A 26,989-nucleotide genomic window follows, 5' to 3' on the forward strand; every position below is an offset into this window, starting at 1 on the left:
TGCCCAGTGGCTAAGGAATAAAGAGTTTATTCAAAGATCTCTCAGCCCAGTCAGAATATTGGCCTTTCTCAAATTGTGTTTTATCACGCAATAGTATTCAGCCCCAGGGAAGACCCATTTCTACTTTTAACTATGGAGAATCTGCCACTGGTAAGTGAAGTACTTTCTGGAGGCATCATGGACTCTTTCCTTTGACTAAAGACAGAATCATCACCATGTGTTTCACAGTGGTCCTCAAACTTAATCAGGATCCTGTAGAGTTAGTAGCCTCCCTTCAAAGACTCTAGTAGTGGGGTTGCATAATTTAAGGCCCATTAGGGGTGTTTATCAGGATTAAGGAAGGCATGTTCATGAAAAGCCCATTAAGTATTTTTGTTGTTCTTATTCCCAGAGAAACTCACCCCTGTTATAAATCAGAAAGTCCCAAAGAATGGATTGTATGCTCCTCACTGGGATTTTCCAAATAAGATTCATCCCAGGTGGCTTCTTGTATAAGGATGACTTGACTTTCAAACTTATTTGAGAATGTTTTAAATTTAATTAGGCACTTTAATATAGAGAGTTGCTTCAATGTCCTCCATTTGAGAATGCATATAACCATGACTTTCCTTTTCTTTGTGTCATTATTCATTATTATCATTGCTATTCTAATCTTGGATTAGTGACACATGCCAGGCATCTGGCAAAGTACTTAAGATACAAACAAGACAAACACAGTTCTGGTTCTTAATCTTTTAAAACACCTGGAAAAGATGGAAAAGATGCGGGTTTCTTATACATGTAACAAGCAGATGCATGTCTGTATTGTGTCTTAAAATCTATTAACTAGAGCTCCATATACACATATGGTATATTTTTTGTATGTTTATGTGTTCAGAAGCTATTTACATCATATTGTATAGCTCTGATTTGCCTCTAAGTCTGTGATTTTTCTACATTTTTTTCATGTATATAGGCACATATGTATACTACCAAAGAACCACTGGTCAAATGAATTATCACTGTATCTTCTCATTAGCAGGTAGTAATAACAAAAGTTACAGAATATTTTGTGAATTACAGATTCTTTCTACATTTAGCATTTCACAACAAATTATGATGGCAAGTATCTAATTCAGATATTTCAGGGTAACCAAGTGTTGGAGAATACAAGTCACTTGTCCCAGGTCACTCTTGTATGATCAAGATTCCAAATGGATTACTTTGGCTACAGAGTTTCTGCTTTAATCCAATAGGAGACAAAAATGCCTCATAAGCATCAACTAGTAAACATTTACATATTTTTCAGCTTTATGAAGTATATTACCGCATTAAAGATGCAAAGCACTGGAGTAAATATGGGTGTTGTTGATGTGAGAAAAACACTTCCTTCTACTTTATTTTTCAGGCATGAGTGTAAACTCAGTGCTTCTGTGATATCATTAGTCGATTTCTTTTTCTTGTTCACAACACTCGTTCACAGATGTTAACTGCCATGAATATGTATCAGCAGAAAGTGTGAACCACAACCTATAGTAGTGATTGCAAACTTGACTGATTTACACAGTTGGGCATCTGTTTATGGCTCCCTCCTTTTTTGTCACAATAGTTCCCCCTATCTGTGAGGATGTGTTCTAAGACCCCCAGTGGATGCCTGCGACCACAGACAGTACTAAACCCTATAGATTCTGTTTTTTTTGTGTGTGTTTTTTTCCCTGTACATATATACCTTTTCACTTAAAGGAAGACTTCCGGCTTCTCTCTGGCATGTCTGAATTACTACCATGACTACTTTGGGGCCATTATGAAGGAAAGTAAGGGTACCTGAACACAAGACAAGCACCGTGATACCTTGACAGCCAATCGGCTAACCAAAATGGCAACTAAGTGACTCACAGGTGGGGAGCGTCTACAGTGTGGAGACACTGAACAAAGCCGGACTCACATCCTAGGCAGGGCAGAGCAGAACAGCATGAGACTGCATTCTGCTGAGAACATCACACAATTTAAGACTTATGGATAGTTTATTTCTGGAACATTGCACTTAATTTTCAGGGCACAGTTGAATGCAGGAAACCAAAACAACAGAAAAGGAAGCCATAGATAAGGGGTCACTACTGTATTTTCATCCTACAACTGAGGAGTAGGACTCTCACATCTAACAGGAATTCCACAGACTCAGTCTACTTCTGTCCAAGACCTTTTAATGGAAAAGGTCTAGCTATGGACTGTTTCTGTCTGCACCTTATTTCTCTGTTCCCAAAACACAGTAGAGTGCCTCTCAGAGTAGTCTGGCAAAGTTGGTCACATTCAACATCAATTTCTACTCTTTGTTATCTTTAGCAGATGTAATTTTTTAAAAAATTTCTTTTGTTAATCCTCATCCAAGGACATTTTTTCCATTGATTTTTAGAGTGGGAAAGAGGGACAGAGGGAAGGAAGGAGGGAGGGATGGAGGGAGGGGGAGAGAGAGAGAGAGAGGAAGAAATTTCGATGTGAGAGAGACAAATCTATTGGTTGACTCCCACATGCATCCCAACTGGGGGCTGGGGGTCAAACCTGCAACCCAGATATGTGCCCTTGACTGGGAATCAAACCTACAACCCTTCAGTATACAGGCTGATGCTTTGACCGCTGATCCACAGCAGCCAGGGCAGCAGATATGAATTTTTAAAGGACCTATTATATGCCATTACTCTTATATTCTTTATATAAATTATTATATCAGTTCTTACATAAACCCTGTTAGGTAATTATTATTGCTGTTAATAATATCCCCCTCCCCCCCTTTTTATAGACAAAAAAACTAAGGTTGCTTAGGAGATATTAACCATCTTGATGTGAATCAGTCAGTGAGGCCGAATTAGAATTCAGACCTGTGTCTGTTGAGTTCTAAGACTTGTGTTTTTTTTATTATTATTCATGATCTTTTGCTGCCTCATTGTTCAGAAAACATATGTTGATAAATCGTCTAGAACTGTATGCTGTTTGGCTCCTTCTGCAGAGAGATTATGGAAGAATGATGACAGAGAAACATAAAGACATTAAAGGGACATATTCATTTCTCTCTGATAAAATAATAAAAGAGCCAACTGTTCTAAATAAATAACTCTGCTAGCCCATAGGAGAAAGCCCTCTAACAGGTCATAAGAATATAAGATCACTCAGGCAGGACAGAGCAATTCAGGTGATAGATGGAAGGCTGATTGTGACTTGTATTAAAGCATTTGCAAAGTACTATACTATGCACAGAAAGCTCAAAAATGATGGATCAAAGCCAAAATTGTTGAAGATTAGATTTCAGGGTCTACAGAAAGGGAGGAGAAACCAGGTGAACAGAAGAAGAATGTCTATGTTGATACCTTTAATCACCTGTGATGCTCCTAAAATAAGAGTCCTGCCACTGCCCCATCCCCCCAAAAACACAGCATTCTGGAGCACGGGAACTACCTGTCTATCAAACACTCCCTGGTGATTTTGTGCATGTAGGCCATGGACCACACTTTGGGAAAATACTGATTTGGTCCAGTCTCTTTATTTTACAAATCAGCACGAGGTTCTAAGGATAAGTGGTTATCCAAAGTTTGCTGTACTCTCTCTCATTAGAGTTTTGGCTGAATCGGTCTGCTACAGGCCCAGTTCTGTCTTCTTTGATACTTGGATTTAATTTTTCCAACTCTAGCTGCGGACCAGCTAACAGCATGTATCCTTGCTCTTTCTCTTCTAGAATCACAACCACAGCTGCCTGCATGATGGACCTCAGGCGGTACCCACTGGATGAACAAAACTGCACCTTGGAAATTGAAAGCTGTAAGTTTTTCTGAGAATCCAGCCAGACTGAACTCTGCTTACGGGTTCTCCAGACCATCGGCCTGCAGAGGTTCTGCTAGCACAGTAACTGTGATGGAGGGAGGCACTCCTAGAACCTGCCCTCCTGCTGCTGCAATCCTCTTAGTCTTTTCCCCAAATCCCTGGGAGAGGAGTGAAGGGGAGAAGTAATCTAGCAATAAAAGGAAGATCCTAAGAGCCTGGAAGAAAACCAAGGGCTATTCTAGTCATTTAAAGCACAGTATTTGGTACAGATAGCTACCCCAGGCTTGGGACAATAGGTGAAGGTGGCAGGGGGACACACGGTATCCAAATAATTTTTGTCTCTCAGAAGCATTATCACTTTTGAATTGCAAAAGAAATGTGGCCTTCTGGAATAGCTGAAACCTTCATAGACTGTGGATTAGTGAGATGTTGTTGCTTTTCTCCAGGGACTATTTTCAGTGTCTAAATTTATTTTATATTCTTGCTGAAGGCCATCTGATGCGCATGATGAATATATATATATATATATATACATATATATATATATATATGTGTGTGTGTGTGTGTATATATTTCTTCTCTTTCCTGCATGGACCTGTTTTGCAGTATTGTTGCATTTCTAGGCCATAGTGTGCGTCCTTGAGGATTCAGTCACCTACCCTGTTGAGTAGAATGTTGATGTCATAGCCCAGCTCCAATTCAGAGGTCACTCAGGGAGGTCGTTTGAAGTGGAATAGGATTTTGAATCTCTTTTCTCTGTCAGTTCTTTGTACAGTGTTCATACCTCATCCCACCAAACTATTGGAAGCTGACAATTTTCTATCTAGCGTTCTAGATAATGAGCAGCCAGCCTGCTGTGCGGGTACTCTCAGCCTTTGTCGGGAGCTCTTGCTGTGTCAGGCAGCGTGACTCTCCATCACTGCTCTGAGCAGAAATCCAGCATTTATGACATATTGTGGGCATTTTTGCCCATTTCAAAAAAAATAACTTCCAGGGATATTTCCATTTACACATTTTTTTTAAGAACCTAATTTCATACTCGTATTTCCAAATCATCATTCTTTTCACATTAGATCTTTGCCATGTAGAACTGCTTAATAAAATTGCTCTATAGGATTTTTATGATTATTTTTATGTAAATATATTTGGGATTAATTTTGCATTTTCATAACTAATAACACAGTTTAGAGTGCAGAATATTGTCCTTCAAAGTCCAAAACCTAGTTGTTTCAAATTGTTGATGTTAGGATATTTTGCAAAAAATATGTGGCTTTGTACCACTCATGAATTTTTACAGTAAGAGAATTGTTCATGGTAGAATTTGACTGGATTTTAATAATCATTATTGTACATGTCATCTGAGCCTTCCGCAGCCTTCTTACTTGAAAGAACTAATGCCTTAAAGACACAGGCAACACCCAGTGTTGCATGGAATTAAATTATAATTGTGAATATTGAAAAATTAATAATTCCTTAGACTTTTGGAAAGTTTAAATTTTATAAAGTGGCTTTTATATATCTCATTGCATTTTACAGTTACCCTGGTAAATGAGGTAGCATAGATTTTTTCCAGCTTTATTGAGATATAATTGACAAACAATATTGTGTGAGTATGTACCATGTGATGATTTGATATATATAAGTTTTGTGAAATGATTACCACAGTATGGTTAGTTAACACATCTATCACCTTACATGGTTACCTTGTTTTGATGTATGTGTGTGTGTCTGTTGGAAACTTTTAAGATTTACTCTTAGCAACTTTCAAGTATACAGTACAGTATTGTGAACTATAGTCACCATACTATAGATTAGATAGCCACATATTATTCATTTTATAACTGAAAGTTTGTGCCCCTTAATCTCCTTCACCAATCTGCCCCAACCACCACACTTGGCAACCATCAATTTACACTGTTTCTATCAGGTCAGTTTTCTCATTTAGATTTCGTGTAAGTGATAACAAATGGTATTAGATTTTCTCTGCCTGACTTATTTCACTTAGCGTAATACCCTCAAGGTATCCATGTTATCACAAATAGCAGGATTTCCTTTGTTATATGGCAGAATAATTTTCCATTGCATATATCTATAAAAATAAAATTGTAATATGCTAATTAGACCAGACAGCCAAACGACCTTCCAGATGATGCTGTGGCTGCGAGGGCTGAGCCCCTTGCACCAATTTCATGCATCAGGCCTGATATATATATCTCCATTCATTCATCAGTAGACAATTAGGTTGTTTCCATGCCTTGACTATCCTATATAATAAAAGCCTAATATGCAAATTGACCGACCAGTGGAACAACTGGTTGCTATGATGCACACTGACCACAAGAGGGCAGATGCTCAACACAGGAGCTGCCATCAGCCTGCAGACCCCAGGCCAGCCAAGGTGGGTGCCATTGGGGGCACCCCGATTGCCTGCTGGTCACCCCACAGATTGGTCCTGATTGCTGGCCAGGCCTAGGGACCCTACCCATGCACGAATTTTATGCACCGGGCCTCTAGTTGTAAATAATGCTGTGGTGAACACGGGGGTACAGATATCTCTTCAGAATGATTTTATTTCCTTCACATATGTACCCAGAACTAAGATTGCTGTGTCATATAGTAATTCTATTTTTTCCCTTTAATAATGTTCTCATTTATTTTTTAAAGTCTCATCTTATTTTTCTTAGTTTATCTTTATTCTTGAAAGTATTACAGATGTCCCCTTTGTTTTTGCATTGACCTCCACCCCCCCCCCGCGCCCCTCTCCCCCCCCCCCACACACACACACACACACACACACTCAACCCCTCCAGGCCTTCACCACACTATTATCTGTGTCCATGGCTTATGCATATAAGTTATTTGGTTAATCTCTTCCCCCTCCACCCCCACCTACCCACCCACCCTCACCTTCCCTCTGAGACTCAACAGTCTGTTCCATGCTTCTATGTCTCTGGATGTATTTTGTGCATCAGTTTATTTTGTTCATTAGATTCCACATTTTAGCGAGATCATGTGATACATGTCTTTCTCTGACTGGCTTATTTCACTTAGCATAATACTCTCTAGGTCCCTTCATGTAGTTTTATTTTTAATTTTTGAGAATTCTTCATAATAACTGTACCTATTTACATTCCCACCAACATTGAACAAGATTCCTTTTTCTCCACACCCTTACCAATATTTGTTATCTCCTGTCTTTTTTATGATAGCCATTCCTACAAGTGGGAGGTAATATCTCATCATGGTTTATATTTGCATTTCCATGATGATTAGTGATGTTGAGCACCTTTTCCTGTACCTGTTGGCATTTGTATGTCTCCTTTGGAAAAACGTCTCATCAGTTTCTTAGCCTATTTTTAAATTGGATTATTTGGTTTTTTTGCTATTGGGTTGTATGAGTTCATTATATATTTTGAATATTTGCTGCCTATCAGATACATTTTTTGCAAATATTTGTTCTGCCATTCCATATGTTGCCTCTTTATTCTGTTAATGGCTTCCCTTGCTGTATGGAAACTTTTTAGTCTGATATAGCCCTGCTTGTTTATTTTGCTTACTTGTGCTTTTGGTGTTACATCCAAAATATCATTGCCAAGACTGATTTTTTCCCCTATGTTTTCTTTGGGAGTTTTACAGTTTCAGGTTTTACACTGGAATCTTTAATTCCTTTCAAGTCAATTTTTGTGAGTGGTTTAAGATAGTTTTCAAATATAATTATTTTGCGTGCAGATATCCAGTTTTCCCAGTACCAGTTATTGAGAAGACTAACTTTTCTCCATTGAGTTTGCTTGGCTCCCTTTTCAAATATTATTTGGCCATGTATGCAAGGGCTTATTTCTGAGCTCTCAGTTCTGTCTCATTGGTCTATATGTCTGAATTTTTGAGAATTTCCCTTTTGTGGCTTAACATATGGCTGACTCTAGAAAATGTTCCATGTGTGCTTAAGAATGTTTATTCTATTGCTGTTGGATAGGATGTTCTGTAGATAGATGTCTGTTAGATCTATTTGCTATATACAGTGATTTTTAACCAGTGTGCCATGGCTGGGCACTGACTATTTAGTCAGGGGTACTAACCTCTTTTCCCTTAAATTATCAGACAAAGAATGACAACAACCAACACAACAATAGCAATTTGGTGGGAATGGGTCAAAATTATACCTTTTTTTGTGTCAGATCAGCAAAAAATATATTTTTTGGTGTACCGGAGAATTTTAGTAATTAGCTTATGTGTGCCAGGAGATGAAAAAAGTTGAAAATCTCTGGTCTATAGTGTTGTTCAAATCTGCTACTTCCTATTGATTCTCTGTCCGGATGATTTATCTATTGTTGGTAATGGTATTAAAGTTCCTAACTATTATTGTATTGCTGTTTATTTCTCCTTTTCGTTCTGTTAGTATTTGCTTTATATATTTAGGTGTTCCAGTATGGGGGCATAAATATTTATGATTGTTATATCTTCTTGATGAATTTACCCCTCTATTACTATATAATGACCTTTTTTTGTCTCCTATAAGCATTTATAGCTTAAAGTCTATAGGGTAGATATTAATATTCCTGTCTTTACAACTAGGGAAACAGACACAAAGGGGGAAAGTGATATGTCTAAGAACATGCAACCACTGAGTAGTGCAGTGCTCTGAGCTAATGCGGGGATTGATAGCTGATTTATCTTAGTAAAGCCACTGATTTCGGAGAGATCAGATTAACAGGAAGATGGCTGTTCTAAAAATCAGGAAAATAGACTGTCCTTACAAAAAAATGGGGCTTATTCATATTTATTTAAACAGCAAATCATTGTTATGGAAAATGAAATATGGTATTATCTTAATAACATATTAATAATTATTATTAATATTGTATTAATAATATATGTGATATCCAGGCCCTATTATTGTAAGCAGGTAGTAAACTAACTAAGCATATTGAAATTAGGATCTGATCCTTTAAATAACTAACTCTGAGGTTGATCTCTGATATTCTACCTTACTCATTTATTCTTTTCTGTTAAGTAAACTCTAGGAATTCATTCATCCTCTTTCTTCCTCCACCTCATCTCCTCTTTCTTTTTTTCCTCATGTCTACTTATTTCTCTACTTTTCTCCCTCTTCCCTCCCTTTCTTTCTCCTCTCAAATACAGTTGACCATAATAGTGGCATTACTAAATCCTTATCACCTGTCTCCTTATCAACAATTAGTATATTGGTTTCATTTTAGAGAGGATAATATAACTTGATTCAGAACAACTCGGAGTAGGGAAATATTGACTTGAGCTCATTGTTCATTTATTCATGCATTGGCTCATTCAAGAATTTACTCATTCATTAAATATTTATTGAACTTTAGTTATTTATAAGGCATTGTAATACACTATAAAAATTTAATAGTGAACAAATGTAGACAATGTCCCTGCCTTTATTATGCTGAGGGAGATAGGTTTTATTTAAATAAATATATGTGACAATGTAAAATTCCTTTAATGAAAGTGCTGCCAAGATGAGAACTTAGTTTAGTAACATCTTAAAGAAAGACTAGAGTAAATCTTGAAATAAAGTCCTGATGATTCTAGAAAGGTCGTGAACTGTGCTTATTTCAAAACTTTTCTTAGGCCCATCGGCATTGCTCAGTGGTTGAGCTTCGACCTATAAACCAGGAGGTCACGTTTCGATTCCAGGTCAGGACACATGCATGGGTTTCAGGCTCGATCTCCAGTGTAGAGCATGCAGGGAGCAGCCGATTAATGATTCTTTCATCATTGATGTTTCTATCTCTCTCTTCCTCTTCCTTCCTCTCTGAAATCAATAAAAAATATATTTAAAAAAAAACACAGAAAAATTTTCTTAGATTTAGAGGAATGGAGAAGTTTTGCAGAATCAGTAAGATTTTGCTGAACTAAATGGGCCCTGATAATATGTATCACTATGTAAGAAATGAAACTTATATATTACACCCATGTATATATCTTGTCTTTATCTTTCTCTGAATCTTTCAGTGAGATTGGAAAAAGGATACTGGCATATTCACCTATATTTCCAGGGAAATATCACCCTCAAAGTACCAATGACAACACAGTTATGTGCTAGCCTATAAAAGGTTCTTTAGAATGTTCTTGCTATTTAGGGATAAGATTAAGTCTTGTAAAGAAACTAGAGGCCCAGTGCATGAGTTTGTGCACCAGTGGGGTCCCTCGGCCTGGCCTGCGGGATTAGGCCGAAACTGGCTCTCTGACATCCCCCAAGGGGTACCAGATTGAGAGAGGGTGCAGGACAGATTGAGGGATGCCCTGGTGCACAATAGGGGCCAGGGAGGGATGCGAGAGGTTGGCCAGCTGAAAACGGACTGCAGGAGGGCTCCAGGGCGTGTCCAGCCTGTCGTGCTCAGTCCCGATCAGCCAGACTCCAGCAGCAAGCTAACCTGCTGGTCGGGCGTCTTCCCCCTGGTGGTCAGTGCATGTCATAGCTAGCAGTTAAGTGACCTTAGCATAGCATTAGCATATTATGCTTTGATTGGTTGAACAGATGACTGGACACTTAGCATAATTAGGCTTTTATAATATAGGATAATGAATTGTCCCAGGTATGCCTTTGAGTATACTAGTACTTAAGAGTATTAAGAGGGCCCTAATACTGTTAGATCAAGTCAAACATTTGTCTCTTTTTAAAAATATATGAAGTTCAAACCATGTCAAAGAAACAACATTCCATCATATAGTAAGGTTACTTAGCAGGCTCCATCCAGAAGTGAAAAGAGAGGTGCAAGGAGTATTACAGATCTTTGAAATGGGAATAGGTAGGGGGCTACTCTCTGATATTCTGAGCCAGATCAGCCATCCAATGTCAATATCAGCTATTGATTGTGAGGGACCCCTCTCACTCCTCAGAAGAGACAGGCTGTCTTATATGGTATTGAACTCCTCTTGGGATGTGGGATATAACATTGTCTTAACTGGATCCATTAACAGGCTTTTCATGTTACTAAAACTCCAAAGGTTCCGTTTCTCATTTGTTTGTGTGCTTTATCTCAACCTATGGCTAGATGAGTTGGGCAGGAGTTGTGTCAGCGAATAAGTTCAGTGCCCTCATTCTCAACATTGTTGGTCAATTTCAGCCTTAGTGCAATCTACACTGAACCAGAGGGGGTAGAACTTTCTCCGTAACTCTTTCATAGTTAACATCTCAGGGTTATGCCAAGTGTCACTGAGGCAGAAAGTCAACCATCTCCTTTTAGCATTCCTTCTAGATCCTTTAAAAGCCATCCTACCACTGCCTTTTGTGGAAGCATCCAAAACCAGCTCTTGCTGGCCTCTCACAGTCACTGATTATATGCCTGACATTGGGAAAGTCACCCTATGTAGCTGAGCCTCAGTTTCTTCAAATGGGATAATTTTATCTATCACACAGAGTTGTTATGAAGATTAAATGAACTAATATGATTTAATATAGATTAAGAATTTGTTGTCACATGGCAGATATCTAATAAACAGTAACTTCAGTAATCAATAATTATTACTATAATAACATTAATTTTTATTATTATACTGCCACAGGTTTGCTTTAGTGATGAGATCTGGTATATCCAGCCATGAAGAGTCCCAAAGCACAGCATTGCCCTTGTCAACCTTTGCAGATCTTATTTCAGACCTTGCATTTACATTCCAATTAAGCCTCATTATCTGTAGGGCTATCTACTTGCGGTGCCTACAGTATTAGTTGCTATTAATTTTTTTAACTTTAGCCAAAGGGAAAATAATTAATAGCTAGCTTCAAAATTCAAAGAGGAGTATTTAAAAGCAAGCTCTTTGACATCTGTTCTTGGGTGAAGTGAAAGGACAGTCCATTTGGGGTTTTGTTAACATTTAAACTGATCAACTGCTCATGAATCTAAAGCTTCTATGGTCAGTGTAGCAAAGGTCCCTGGGGGGTGGGGGGGTGTGAGCGTGTGTTGGCACTGGCATCTCTTCTTCTAGCGAGATCCGCCATGCTTTAGAAAGCAGAAAGTAGTCATGTACTTGTTGTCTTACATAATCCATATTTTGATATCATATAAAAACAACTTAAATTATTGATAGAATAAAGGCTCTATTTTCTTCTCCACAATTTCATCCCAAACAATCTTTATTAAAGAGGTCAATATGGATTGATATATTTAAGCAACTTGGGGTATCGACAAAATTTACTATGGCACCAGGTTAATATATTTCAAATGCAGTTTGTGATGTGGACTAGTCAATATGCTAGCAGATAGACACACAGTATTTAAAAAAAAACTAGAGGAAATAAGAATGTATTGTGTTCCTTTACTCACGAAGGGAAAACTGAAGGCACCTTAGAATATGTCCGTAGATACAAAATACTTATCCCAGAGAAAGCACAATCAGCTCAGGTTTGAGCTAGTGTGAGCTAGTGGATGGGAGGACATTCATTGACTCCGAGTAGCTGTTTAATACAGTATGTGTTGCTCACATTAACCAAACAGGTCACTTAGCTTTTCAAGCTATGGTTTCTCCTCTCTGCAATGTTGTGATACCTGATAGGTAATGTAATAATCAAGACAGAGATGTTTGTGCAATGCTTCGTACCGATATTTCCATAAGTAGCAGCTGTTATCATTATAGAATATTATTATCATTATCTGATCAGGCCTGGAACAGTGTGCTCAATTAGAGTCAACATTTTAAGAGGGATATTTAGCAATCAGAAAACCAAAATGTAAACAATACATAAACCATGGAGTGTGAAGAACCAGTAGAAGAAATGAGTGGGCAAAGGGGTGCATTTACCTTGAGGACGGGAGACTTAGGGAGACTGGGTGGTATTATTTAACGAATAGCTATTTTCAAATAACTACAGAATTTCCTCTTAAGGGAGCAGACTGTGTCTGCCCTGAGGGCAAAACTAGACTAATGGTAGAAGATGCCAAAAGGCAATTTAGGGCTGAACTATTTTTTTTTTTTTTTTTTGAGTCTTGGCAATTACAGCTGGTGAAAAACCCCGTGGGTGGCTATATACTGGAAAGGCACTTTCTGGGAACGAAGGAATTCTTGCACTGGGCACAGGATGAAATTATATGAATTCTAAGGAGCTCGGGCTTCATGCAAAAATGTGTAGGACTTTAGTTAAGAGATGATTAGCCAAGCACTGGTTTATACGAGGATGCAGATCCCATATGCATATACCTCTGGGAGCAATGCTACTTAAGAGGAAAAACCACACGCCCTAACTGGTGTGGCTCAGCGGATAGAGCGTCGGCCTGCGGACTCAAGGGTCCCAGGTTCGATTCCGGTCAAGGGCATGTACCTTGGTTGCGGGCCCATCCCCAGTGGGGAGTGTGCAGGAGGCAGATGATCGATGTTTCTCTCTCATCGATGTTTCTAACTCTCTATCCCTTCCCCCTTCTCTCTGTAAAAATTTAATAAAATATATTTTTAAAAAAGAGGAAAAAACACATCCCTGCTAAGATTTTAAATAGAACACTGTGTGTGTGTTGCTGATGGTCTATTGCTACTTATCTAGCAATCTTTCTTTTCTCAGATTTTCCTGACAGAAGTCCATTGTCCAGTTATGTCTGTGAAAAATAAGGCTGAAGCCCCCACATATTCCTGTGTTTCCAAAAATCTAGAACCCCATTGAGGCCTTTGAGCTCCTTCAGGCTTTCAGAATTATCACACCAGAAGGGAAGGTGCCCGAGCCTGTGCAGGTGGCGTGGTAAACAGTGAAGCCACCAGTGCTTCAGGTGATCCTTGAATTATTTCAAGTTAGAAAAATATTCCCATGACATTGCCGTGGAGCTTAGTCATAATTATTTATGGAAGGAAAAGCAGAGAACATTGCAAATGCTTCTTGATGTCACTGCATACAAATTTAATTTGCATCGTTGGCCTGTTTTGATATTTTCATAAATTGCATCTAGTGTAGAAGTGAGGTGGTTTTTCCCCTGTCCTTGCTGTGTGTAGATACCTTGATGGAACATGACTTCATTTAGCTATTATTAGTTCCTCATAACCATAGGTAAGTGCCAGGATGTGTATTTAGAATCTCTGGCACCTCGTGCAGATAATATTTATGACCTTCATGTATCTCTGGACTTCAAGACTTCTGTCCTTTTACCTCTTCCATCATTAGAAAGCAACTTAGTTATAAAGGGTTCATCTTGATACTGAATGTGAAAAATGAAAACAATGAACTCTACAGATCCCTCAGTAAAGAGCAATCTTTTTTTAAATTCACATTTTCTAAATTTTCTCTTCTATAGTCTTTATTTTCTCTTTCTGCAATCCCTACTAGACAGATCTTCCACATCTACCTACCATGGCTCTGAATTGAAATTTGTAGATTTGTATCTTCCAGATTAGTAATATTTATTTTACTCTAAAAATTATTACTAGTATTATATTTTGGCAGTCATGGTTTAAATTTCTAAGACCTTTCTTATTCTTTGATTGCTTATTTTCCATAGTCAATTGTTCATAGTCATAAAAGATACCGATTTATTTTTATTTAAAAGTTATCAATTTAATTTTTTGTACAAGTGTTCTACTCTCTTTGTCTTTCTATTTCCGTTTATATGTTTATAGTGGCCTTTCTTTTTCATGCTAATGATTTTCTCTATATGTCTACTGACCTTGGTAGTCAAGTCATATTTGTAAATAAAGGGCTAGTTGGACCTGAACATGTTACTGATGTGGATTCTCTGACCTGACATGGGTTTCCTCAGCACTGCTATATGCTTGTGACTGTTTCCATAGCCACCGTCTTCTTTGAATGGGGAGGGGCAGGAGGAGAGGTGGGCATACAGATCAGACAGCCTCCCTCTCTAGAAGAGCAGGCCAGGCCTCTTCAGAGGTACCAAGGCTCCTCTGAGGCTTAGGCCCTTCAGATTATTTCACTCTTTCACTCCTGGAAGAAACGGATGGAACTACAACTTATCTTTCCCCCTTCCTTTGTAGAGGTGCCCAGCACTATCTGGGGCTCTCTTCTGACTCTCTCTCTCTCCAGCCCAATATCAAATCTAGGAACCCAGGCAGCACCCACTTTGTTCAAGCAGCCTTCTTTCAGCATTATCTTGGGTAAAGTGTAGACGGAAGAGGAGTGGTCTCAAAGCAAAAAGAATTTAATACTTAAGGAGCTATAGAAGTATTGTATACCCCATGGGTCAGCCTTTAATCTAATAAGATCCCAATACAGGATTATCTATTTTGTAATATATCAATATCTGACACATAACTGTTTTTCTTCTCTTAACTACCATTGATTGTAAGACTCACCAGTACACTATTAAGAAAGATAAAATTGAGCCTACTCTTCTCTTGGTTAGATATATGCTGATTTCAAAAATACAGAAATGTAAAAGGAACCTAACGTGCATTGGACTGGAAGAAGTATAGTTATTTTCTTAATTGCAAAGGGAGCCATTATTTTATTATTCCTGAGTGGGCGAACCAAAAAGAGGCACCATTTATAGTATCAAATTAGTATCTCCCAGTTTCACAGGTGGACATCTGCCTGCTCGGTTTATTGTCCCTCATGGCACCGTTACGCTGCTTCTGACTTGGCATGCCGAGCGAAGCCAATAATGAAGTGAGCGTGTACCGTAGTAAGCACTGGCCCAAAGTGTAGAATGTGAGTAGACTGTGTTATCCTGGCAGGGGTCAAGACTTCCACTTGAATCAACAGGTACCTTTGGAATCTAGAGTTTTTGACACAGAGAATTTGGAGAGAAATCTTTTAGCAGTAGACGCAATCCCTTATTGGATTTTTGCCCTGTAACATTGAAAAGACATCGGGATAACGACTATGCAAACCCCGGGTTACACTGAACGCGCTGGCTTCCATCCCTCACCGGTATTAAGCTGTCGTGGCAATTCTATGAGTCCAGCGCTCAAGAACCGCTCACCCCTCTGACCATGTGGTGAGCACAGCTGTGAAGCTCAGGGGTGTGCTGGCACAGGCTGGGCTTGCAACTCAACGAACAGCAAGGAGCGGTTACAAGGAAACTGGTTCCCATGTGGCTTCTCTAAGGTAAAGCACTTTCTTACAGACTAAATGAGGCCTTAAGTCCCCGAGGACTCTGGGTGTTGGGTGAGGCTCTGCTCAAAACCTCACATTGTGTCTGTTTACCTTGTTGAGCATGATGCCCACCTTCTTTTCTGTTGCTAATGCTCATTTTTCTCTGTGCTTTGAAATTGCCCGGGAGAGTTCAAAATGCAGTTTAAGTGGTCACCGCATCGTTATACATTTGTCTATGGCAAATCTCCTGGGGGGTGAGGGGTGGGGATGCAAACCTGTTCACCTGGTTTTCCTTTGGGCTCAGGAAAAGTGCCAATAATGCCATCATCCTGCAAAAACTGTCTCTTCCTGGCTGGGCTTCATTTTATTCTCGATCCTAATTAAGTGGAAATGCCACATTGTGGCTTTTTTAGCATTTTTACTGATGGCTGGAGAGCATTCTGTGAAACCTGAGGTGAACATCCTAAGCCTGAGGTATAAATACACCCACAGACCTTCCCTGAAACCTTTCAGGAGCCTCACGTTGTTGTTTTGGTCTGACAGTTACAGCCCAATGAGTTGCAGCTCAGACCGGTTTTTTTTCAGACTGTGAACCTTGCTCCCTATGTTGTTACCACTTGAAAACACTTCCTTTCAGGACGCTTTCAATACTGCTGATTCATTCTTGCAATGAATACCTCCTTCTTCGTGGTGGTTTCCAGAGCCTACCACCTACCCCTGCTCACCCCTCCATTGTAGCCAGTGTCATGATTATTATATTTATTGTCATGTAATAATAGTAACTACCATTGATTCAATGCTTACTTTTTGCCAGGCATTGTGCTCTGTGTTTAGAGACATTTTTGTGGGAAACTGATATAGGGTTGAGCCTCAGACTGACCTGCTGGCAAAGTGACAAACAAGTCCCAGCTTAGAGGGCTCAGTCCTCTTAGCATAATTAGGCTTGACCTTATAACACTCCCTAGATCTTACCTGGGTAGCTAATGGGCTGAGGGAAGTGCAGGGAGTGTAAACATGATCAAAACAGGTGAAACTCACAAGAACTGTAACTATGGTAACCGCTGCATTGTTTACCTCAGACTATAAAAGGTCCGGGCAGACTGAGCACGGGTGGAAGTCCTTCCTCTTGAGTTGGACTTACCCGCCTGGTCCCCCAATATTTCCAAATTATCTCTTGTCTTTTCTATCTCATTTGTGTGCGGCTCCTCTTCCGGATATTGAACCCTGAACCACGCAGGACGTGGAAGGAAACATTTACGACACATTTTCTCACCTAAATCTCCCCTATGGCAGCTACTGATATCATTCCCGCTACAAGTGAGGACGTGATGCCCTAGGGAAGTTGTGTAACTTACAAAAGGCCACACAGGTTAGCAAGTGAATGTCTAGTTAAAACAGAATCCAGTGTAGCTAGTTTAAGCAGAAGGAGACTTACTTGGCTTACAGAATTCTTGGGAAGACTGAAGAAACGGTCTCTAGGCTGAGTTTTTAGATGTGACTCTTGCAATCACAGCCTAGGTTTGTATTGGCAAGGTACTCTCTGCTCCTGCCTGGCTATGGTGACCGCCTGCTGAATCGAGGGGCCACTGCTGTAGCTGCTACAGCAAAACAACCCTGCTTCTCAGGTAGTCAGTACCAATAAAATGATGTTTTGTGCCTTTCCTCTCTCTCCACTCAATTCAGTTCTGATTTAAAGTCTCCAGCAAGTGCATCTGACTGGCAAAGCCTGGATCACATTCAGAACCGTAGACAAAAGTGAGCCTGGGGAAGGCAGTAAGTCAGTGCCCAATGTAGAACAGAGTGGCCAAGCTGAGATTGGAACCTAGATCAGTCTGAGTTTAGAACCCAAGTCTCTAACCATTAATACATATTGTTTCCTTGTTTATAACCCTAACATAAAATTGATACATTCCTCTTTGTATTATAAACAATATATTTCTAGCAATCTATATTTATTAAATCCTATCTGCTGATGCTGGCAATTCAGATATGCCAAAGATAATCCATAGCATGTTTCCTTTAAGCAAAATAGTGAAAGTTCTTGGCTTAATAAGGGATGGAAAAATGTGTATGCTGAAATTGCTACGATAGGGTAAGAACAGATCTATCCATAACATTGTGACGAAGGCAAAAGAAATTCATGCTAGTGTTCTGAGAGAGACCACATTCACATAACTGTTGTTATAGTATAATGTTATAATTGTTCTATCTCATTATTAGTTATTTTACAGTGCATAATTTATAAGTTAAACTTTATCACAGGTATGTCTGTGTAGGAAAATAATATTATATTCAGACATCCACAGGGGGTCTTGGGACATATCCCCTGTGGATAAGGGTAACTACGGTACCAGGAGAATTGATGCTACAGCAAATGAGCATTAATGGTGGAATTGGGCATTATGTGGTTTAGCTGTTTTAAAGTGGGAAGTTCTTCTAGTCCCTTTTGGTCCCTGTAAGTAAGGGAGTTATATACTCTGTTTGTATGTGTATCTTCATATCATAATATCCATAAGTGCATCAAGAATCTCTTAAACTGTCCATCGGGTGGCTCAGTTGGTTGGCGCATCATCCCATACACCAAAGGGTTGTGGGTTCAATTCCCAGTCAGGGCACATACCTGGGTTGCAGGTTTGATCCCTGGTCAGGGTGAATATGGAGAGGCAATTAATCGATGTTTCTCTCTCATATTGATAGTTCTCTCCCTCTATCCCTTCCTCTCTCTTGAAAATCAATAAAAGCATATCCTTGGGTAAGGATTAAAAAAAAAGAAGAAGAAGCAGCTTGCAAACCATTGTTAGTCACTTTATTTATCAGAATTTTTTTTCTGATAAGCAGGATTTTTTAAAATTTATTTCTTACTAAAAAAGGTCACTATTACTATTAGATTAATTGATTTCAAACGCCCCTTTTATCCCTTTTAGAAATAAATATTTATTATGGATATATATTCAGGAGCATTTTGTTTGTACTTAAACCTTTGACCTAAAGTACTTCTTTAGTCTAAACTTAATTACATTTGCTGCCATGTGGTAAGGGTTGTGGACAAAAATGGGAAAAATACATTAAGGATGAGCTGGCCTTTGAGTTGAGTAATTGTGGCTGTTCTGAATTATAATTGTATCAGGATCACTTAATGTATGAGCAGAAGAATATTATAAATTACTTATGTAGGCAAAAAAGTTTTTACTTGAATATATCTTTTCAATTTTACTTTATCTTTCTAGGGCTTTAAGGAAAAAAGAAAAGAAAAGAAAGGTTATACTAACGGGCTACAATTTTCTGTTTGCAAAGATGTATCAGTGGAATGTTCCTTAAATTTTAGCAAAAATACCCTTTTCAGATTTGAACAAGTATTTTCAATGTAATACTGACCAATTTGTGCTGAGCATTTTTATTATAATCTTATTTAATCTTCACCACAGCTCCTTGGGTAGGTAGGTACAATGACATCCCTATAAATAGGGAAACTGAGGGCCAAAACATACCTTTGAAAATGATGAGTTTGGAATTCATTTATTCCAGAAACTTTAGCTACAAAGTTTGGTAACTTAACCATGCTGCTGGTGCTCATTCATTTAGTTAATGAAAACCAAGCAGGCTTGAGAACAGAACTTCTCACTGTAGCTCATATTCAATTAAACACATACTTACCTGATGCCTTACTAGGCCTGGGAAACCATGAAACCAGTTGAGAGAACATTATATAAAAAAGACTTGTTCAAGAGTCAATAAAAGATTTATTAGAAGCAAAAGGGGTTTGTGATCCTCGTTTTAACCATCTCTCTCTTCTGGTCAATCTGAGACAATGAGAATGCTTTATCAGGTTTTCCAGAAAGAAAAATACAGATAATCTGCCTGATTCTCCACTGCCAAGCAGGAGATGAATGACAATCCTGGAGCAATGAGCAATCTTCAGTCCCTCTAATCACTCTGCCCTAACACATTAACATCCCAGTGGGCCACCATCCAGCTCCTTCCCTAGAAGTGGATGGAATTTACTTAGACTCAGTATGGCCGTCTGCCTCCTCACACTAACAAAGTCTACATTGTTACTTTCCCAGACCTAATCTCTGATAGTTTAAGTTTTTTTGATTAATCATTCTATGCATCTATAACTCAAAAATAAAACAAAAATATGACAATTTCTGAAGTGTGATATATTTGTGGATTTTTTTTTCTTTGTTTAATTCTGTGAACGTTTGCTTCATGCATCTTACAACTATTATTTGTGGCATACACATTGATAATTGTTATGCCTTTCGGTGCCTTTTCCCTTCTATTATTATGAAATGTCTCTTTTTTTATCTCTGGTAATAATTATTTACCTCAAAGTGTATTTTATTTTATATTAAGAGATCCATCTAGCATTATCACGCTTCTGATTTGCATCATTAATCATTTTCTATCCATTTATTTGCCATGTATCTCTGCCTCATCTTATTTACTTTAGTTCTTCCTTCTGTCAGTCATTTCTACATCCTGATTCATAAAAAACACTCATCCTAGAATTGTTTCATTAACAAATTTTATAACCGCATCACATATATTTTTATCTAAACTGTTAGTAAAAATTTGAATAATATACAAGAACCCTACCCACATACACATCAGCTCCTTTATACAAATTTGTTTTCTATTTATTCAACTAGCTATAGATCCAGTTAACCCTCTAATTTAGTTTTTATTTCACCTCCCAGTCAATATGATTATCCCTAGAATTTAAAAAAAAGGGGCAGGGGGTTAGAGCTAAAGCATAAAATATGAATAGCTAACATTTATTAAACACTCTGTGTCCAACAGTGTTACAAAGTAGTTATATGAAATGTTTAATTGAATCCTGTAAAGAACTGTGAATATACCTATTTTCAGATGAGGAAACTGGAGCGCAGAGAAGTTAAGAAATGTTGCCAAGGTTTCACAGAGCAGTGGAATCAGTATTTAGACCCGGGCCATTTGGTTCCTCAGCCTGAGCCGTTAGCAAGCACTCACGCACCGCAATGTGACTGAAAGAGCATTGTATCGGGGGTCAGGAGACCTAAGTCAGAGCCATTGATTGGTATCAGCCATCAATTACATTCTTCAGAGACTGGAGGAGGTAGACCAGATAGTCACCAGTCACACAAATTATGGTTATTCTTATTGATTTAGATGTCTGATCATTTCCATATGAAGAAGAGGCAAAGAGAGTCATAAATACTGCCACATGGAACTTTGGTTAAGGTCCAAGATGAGTATTTCTGCTTCTAAGTAGTAGACAGAGCTGGAGTTTGAGCACAACAGTCTCCGCATCCAGAATTTGACTGTCAGGTTTGGCCTCATGGGCATGAGATCCTGGCAGGCAAGTAGGGCCCCATGAGTAGAGGGCCCCAGGCTTGGCGTCATGCTCTGCTGTCACTGCCCTGGAATTCTTAATCATGTGTGAGCAAGGGACACCTCATTTTAATTCTGCACACCACAAATTATATCTCCAGTCCCACTCAGTCCCACCACAGTGGTCCTGGCGGCTGCACTGAGAGGAGGCTTGGTGTCAAAGATGCTCCCTAATATGGTAACATGATTCAGGCCTTAGTGGCAACTGATAAGCCATCAGTGAGTGCTGAGTCTCTTGGTTTGGTGGTCTCTTCTCTGTTGTTTCTAGCCTTTAGACTCTGGAAGAGCAGAATTTTCCATTGCATCTTATTGCTATCTTCAACCAAGTTCTGTAGGTCAATTATTTATAATTGGAGAATAATTGAACATGTTTACTTAGATCTTGCATATACAAAGAGAAAGAGGCATTTCCTTTTTTCCTTTATTTTTTTTATCACCATTTATCTCCCCTAAACCCTCTTCCACCTCCAACCACCCCCCATATTCCCACAATCACCACTCTGTTGTCTATGTCCACGAGTTCTTAAATAGATATTTATTAATATGTGGTCCAGGTTATCTCTCTGGGCATGGTTCCTAATGCTAATATTATACAGGTGTCCCTCCAAAAATGTATGCACACTGTAACAGCTGATACCTCGATTTTGAAAATGAAATGTATTATAATAAGCATGACCTTTATAGTTATTCAAAGTGTGTGTATACATTTTTGGGACACCCTATATATTCTCTGTTGGCTCTGATGTGAAGTTTTCTATGCCATCTGAGAATTCAGAATTTCATATTTTAAATAGAATAAGGCCTTTTTCTACTCGTGAAACTATTTCACATTCGACTTCCTCTTATTCCCATCACTCCACCTCAGGAGAATATCTCAGTGATCAAAGAAACTAAATGAAAGTTGTTTTGCAAAGCATATAGCCTATTAATGTTTCTATGATATCACAGATTTTTAAAAATCTGTCTTGTCAAATTGACCCACCGTTCTCACCAAAAAAAAAGGGGGTTGGGGCATGGTTTGCCATTTTCTGACATATGCTCCTGCTTGACAAAGTTAGTAAAAGCAAACCTGTCAAATGCCAAAGTGTTGAGTATTAAACTTTCAACAAAATGTCAGGAGAAATGGGAAAACTGGTGGATTTAAGAAAATCTGTCATGAAGATTGCATTGCATGTTTCGTTCTGCCTAACTTTGGGTGACATATGGAAGTTTAAAAATATAACCTAATGATGTATCTTTATGGTAAGAAGTTTATGTAACCTAATTGCCACAAAACTGTCATTGCTGGTTAATTTATTAGAGTCATAAGAGGATGTTGTGCTCTTAAAACTTAACCGGAATGAATTCTGTCCAACCACACTGATGGCCCCTGAACCATAACTCTTCTATTTTTTGACACTTCTTTGCAACCTGAGAAGATGCAGATGGTTGAATGTAGGTATACTGTTCTAATCATTTTCCTTGGAGCTCTGGTGTGGATGCAAAGAACACAGCCGAGTCCGGGACAGTGCTGAGAGCCTTCTGTTTCAGGAGAAACCTAGGTGTAAAGCATTGGGAGGCAGGAAATAGAGACAAATGTAAAGTCCTGATCATTTATGGAAAATATTATCCCTCAAATTACACCCAAATTTCAGTGATTTTTTAAAATATACATTTTTATTGATTTCATAGAAGAATGAAAAGGGTGAGAGAGATAGAAACATTAATGATGAGAGAGAATCATTGACTGGCTGCCCCCTGCATGTCTCATAGTAAAGATTGAGACCACAACCCAGGCATGTGCCTTAACCGGGAATCGAATTTGACCTCCTGGTTCATATGCTCAACCACTGAGCCATGCTGGCTGGGGCACACAAATTTCTTTAGCTTTTTTTAAAATTTTGAAACCACTTTAGATTTATACAAGAGTTTCAAAGACAGAACAGGGTTCCCTCAGTGTCTTCACCGATCTTCCTCTAATATGATGCATTTATCAAAACTAAGAAATTAACATCGGTAAAATTCTATTTGCTACACCAATCTTTATTAAGATTTAAGCATTTTTCCACTATGGGCTTTATTTCTGTTCAAGAATCAATCAAGATGTTGCATTTAACCATTATGCCTTGTTAGTATTTTAATGTGACAATTTCTCAGGCTTCATTTTTGTTTCATAACCTTGGCACTTTGGAAGAGTACTGGTCAAGTATTTTTAGGATGTCCCTCAACTTCAGTTTGTTTGATATTTTTCATGATTAGACTGATCTACCCAAATCTTTAATTTACTTTTTTCAGAATGTATGCAGATTTCAGCAGAGATGACTCCAAGGAGGAGGAGAGCCGGGCTACACTGAGATATTTGTATTTGATCATTTATAGGCCAATATGATGAAACTGGACTAATTGTCTTATTAGTTTTAAACATTGGTTATAAGTTTATCATGGAAATTTTATTTCAAAAAGAAAAATAATATCAAGTAATATGTGTCAGGCACTGTGTCATATATATGTTGCCTAATTTTATTGTCAAAATAACCCTATGAATTGGGTGTTATTATTATTATTTTCATTATCATCACAAGTACTATTCTTATTATCTTTATCTTGGATTTTAGGAAATGTAAGCTTAGGAAGCATTTAGTGGAGTTCCCAGTGTAGCACAGCTCATAATATCTGAGAAATACAGAATGACATGTGGGTATTATATGTGATTTTATTTCCATTTTCAGCAAAATCATCTATTTTTACTAGGGTAATTAATCAATATATTGCCATTGAAAAAAATTGGAATTTAAGGATGATTAAAGATTTGGCAATATATTAAACTTTATTCTATATAATTGGCAATAAAATAGAATAATTTTTTAAAGTTAAAGCATTATCTGATTTTATGGAGATTGTTCTATGGCAGAAGACTGATTAAATGCATAATGGCCAATATATCTCATGATATCTATCTTCTAAAGTCAAAATTAATCAAAAATGTTACTTGTTTCCATAAGACAATGTTTGTGCCAACAAAAATTTGGTTTGTGTAATACTAAGCCAGCATCATAAGCAAATTATACCTCTCAGTTTGAAAAATGTGAATAGGCTATAAATTTGTGGAATAATGCATCTTTAAATGATTATTTTTAACATATGAACATACTAATTTTTAAAGCCTTCTTCCTGTGGCATCTTTGATGAATGGTGTTTTGAAAATCTTTTCTACTGGATCTTTCTGAAATGCATTTCACAATTTGGAACCAAAGGACAGGCAACGCATCTACGTGACATGCACCTAATAAAATCATTTTAAAGGAACATGTATTGAAACACAATTTCCCACTATTGCAAATTGTTCTATAAATTCTTATAATTATGGCCAGTAAGTTTGCACCTCCTGGACTGGGAGTAACTTTAAATTGAAAGCTATATATACGTAGCTTGTAATCCCAAATCATAGTCCTATTGTCTGTGTTCTGACCAAGTGGCATTTTGGACTTTCTCTTTCAAAATCTGCTGTTGACTTTCTGTGCCAGTCTGATAAAATTTAGTTGAAAGTAAATCCTTGAAGCTGTTAGGATTTGTATCTGGTTCATTTTTTAAAAGCACAGCATTTAAAAATCTCGAGATGTGTTTACCTTTCATAGTTTAGCTTTTTAAACTAACAGTTTCTTATGTAATATTACATTTGATTTTAGACTTCCTAAGTTTAAGTATAAAATTTTAACTATATAATTTCTTCTTGAAGAAACATGGTTGACATAAAAGATAGGGTTGCTCATATCTTTTTCATGGGGCTTATTGCCCATTTCAGTATGAAAAATATGAGCAGGTATTGGCATTAGGTAGTAGATGGATTCTGTGTGGTATGGATATTCTACACTTTCCACAGCTAACTCGTACCAATGATTTTAATACACATGCTCTTTGATTCTGTAAAATCCTTCAGAGGACTGGTTTTGACCAAAAAAATTAATATTTTGACACATAAATCTTAGAATAGTTTCAGGTTACACTGATAACATAAAAAGATATGCTCTCAGCAGAGCAAACAGGAGACCTAAGGCTGAAGAATGTTTGAGTGAGTACAGCCCCTTGGTTCCCCAAGGGAGATTTGGTGGTATTAGTACTTCACCTGTCAGGTGAGACACTGTCAGAACACAGGAAGCTCACATGGGGATGAACAATGCCTACCCTGCCATAGGATTAGAAAACAGACATTTATTTTATATACAAATTGCCACATTTGTATTTGATCATCTATACTAATAAAAGGGTAATATGCTAATTAGACTAGGTTGACAGGACGTCTTCCGGACGGACATCTGACTTCCTTCCAGACAAAGCCATGGTGACGGGGGCCGAGGCAGAAGTGGTTAGGGAAGATCAGGCTACCGGGGGAGCAAGCAGTTAGAGGGTGATCAGGCCAGCAGGGGAGAGTAGTTAGGGGGCGATCAGGCCGGCAGGGGAGGGCAGTTGGGGGTGATCAGGCCGGCAGGCAAAGGTGGTTAAGGACGATCAGACAGGCAAGCAGAGGCAGTTAGGGGAGATCAGGCAGGCAGGCAGGCAAGCAGTTAGGAGCCAGTGGTCACAGATTATGAGAGGGATATCTGACTGTGGTTTAGGCCCAATCCCATAGGGGTCCCAGATTGGAGAGGGTACAGGCCCCAGGCACAAATTTTGTGCACCGGCCTCTAGTCTATATTTATAAAAGGCTGATATGCAGTGTCCCCTTGGGAGTTCGACCAGGAGTTCGATTACTTGTTATGATGTGCGCTGACCACCAGGGGTTGGCACAGAATGAAGGAAGGCCCTGGCCAGCAGCCAGAAGGCCCCTACCGGCCCTGATCGCCAGCTAGGCATAGGGACCCTACCTGTGCACAAATTTCATGCACGAATTTCTTGCACCAGGCCTCTCGTGATATATAAATATGCAAAGGAAAGTATAATTATTTTTTATCATCACTTCTTCCTACACCTCAAGGATAATCAGTGTTGATAGATTATTTAGCCCTTTTAAAATCTTCCTATGCATACTGTTTTGTAATCACTTCCTCAGTACTGTATATGTCACGGGCTTCCTTCAATGCCAATACTAATAGTTATCACCCACTATTTCAACACTTATGTACTATTACATTGTATAAATGTACCATAATTAATCAGTATTCTATTGATGAACCTTTAGGGCTTCTCTAAGTTTTCATAGTCATACACAGTGGAAGCAATGAAAAGCACTGTCCACCTGTTTGCACTCTTATCTTCTTCTTTTTTAAAGAAAAAATATATTTTATTGATTTTTTTACAGAGAGGAAGGGAGAGGGATAGAGAGTTAGAAACATTGATGAGAGAGAAACATCAATCAGCTGCCTCCTGCACACTCCCTACTGGGGATGTGCCCACAATCAAGGTACATGCCCCTGACCGGAATCGAACCTGGGACCCTTGAGTCCACAGGCTGACGCTCTATCCACTGAGCCAAACCAGTTAGGGCTCTTTTCTTCTTTAGGATATTAGGTTAATAGCAAGAACATTCTGAAGAACCTTTTATAGGCTAGCACATAACTTTGTTGTCTTTGATACTTTGAAGGTGATATTTCCCTGGAAATATAATAGAGTATGCCAGTATCCCTTTTCCAATCTGCCTGAAAGATTCAGAGAAAGATATAGACAAGATATGTACTTGGGTGTAGTATATAAGTTTCATTTCCTGCATAATTATAAATATTATCAGGGCCCATTTAGTTCAGCAAAATCCCATTGACTCTATAAAACTTCTCCATTTCTCTAAATCTAAAAAAAGTTTAGAAGTTAGCACAGTTCACTGCCTTTCTAGAATCATCAGCACTTTAG

At 38.4% G+C, this 26,989-nt stretch overlaps 1 protein-coding gene across 2 annotated transcripts in view; it reads left to right on the forward strand.

Annotated features, from left to right (window-relative positions):
* Positions 1-26,989, forward strand: part of GABRB2 (gamma-aminobutyric acid type A receptor subunit beta2) — a 207,096-nt gene that overhangs the window by 92,225 nt on the left and 87,882 nt on the right. For both annotated transcript variants that reach the window (XM_036315108.1, XM_036315109.1), the window contains exon 5: positions 3,707-3,789. In XM_036315108.1, the coding sequence (XP_036171001.1) occupies positions 3,707-3,789 (83 nt within the window). The remainder of the gene's footprint in view (positions 1-3,706; positions 3,790-26,989) is intronic.

Source organism: Myotis myotis, unplaced genomic scaffold, assembly GCF_014108235.1.
Source record: "Myotis myotis isolate mMyoMyo1 unplaced genomic scaffold, mMyoMyo1.p scaffold_m19_p_6, whole genome shotgun sequence".
Taxonomy (NCBI): domain Eukaryota; kingdom Metazoa; phylum Chordata; class Mammalia; order Chiroptera; family Vespertilionidae; genus Myotis; species Myotis myotis.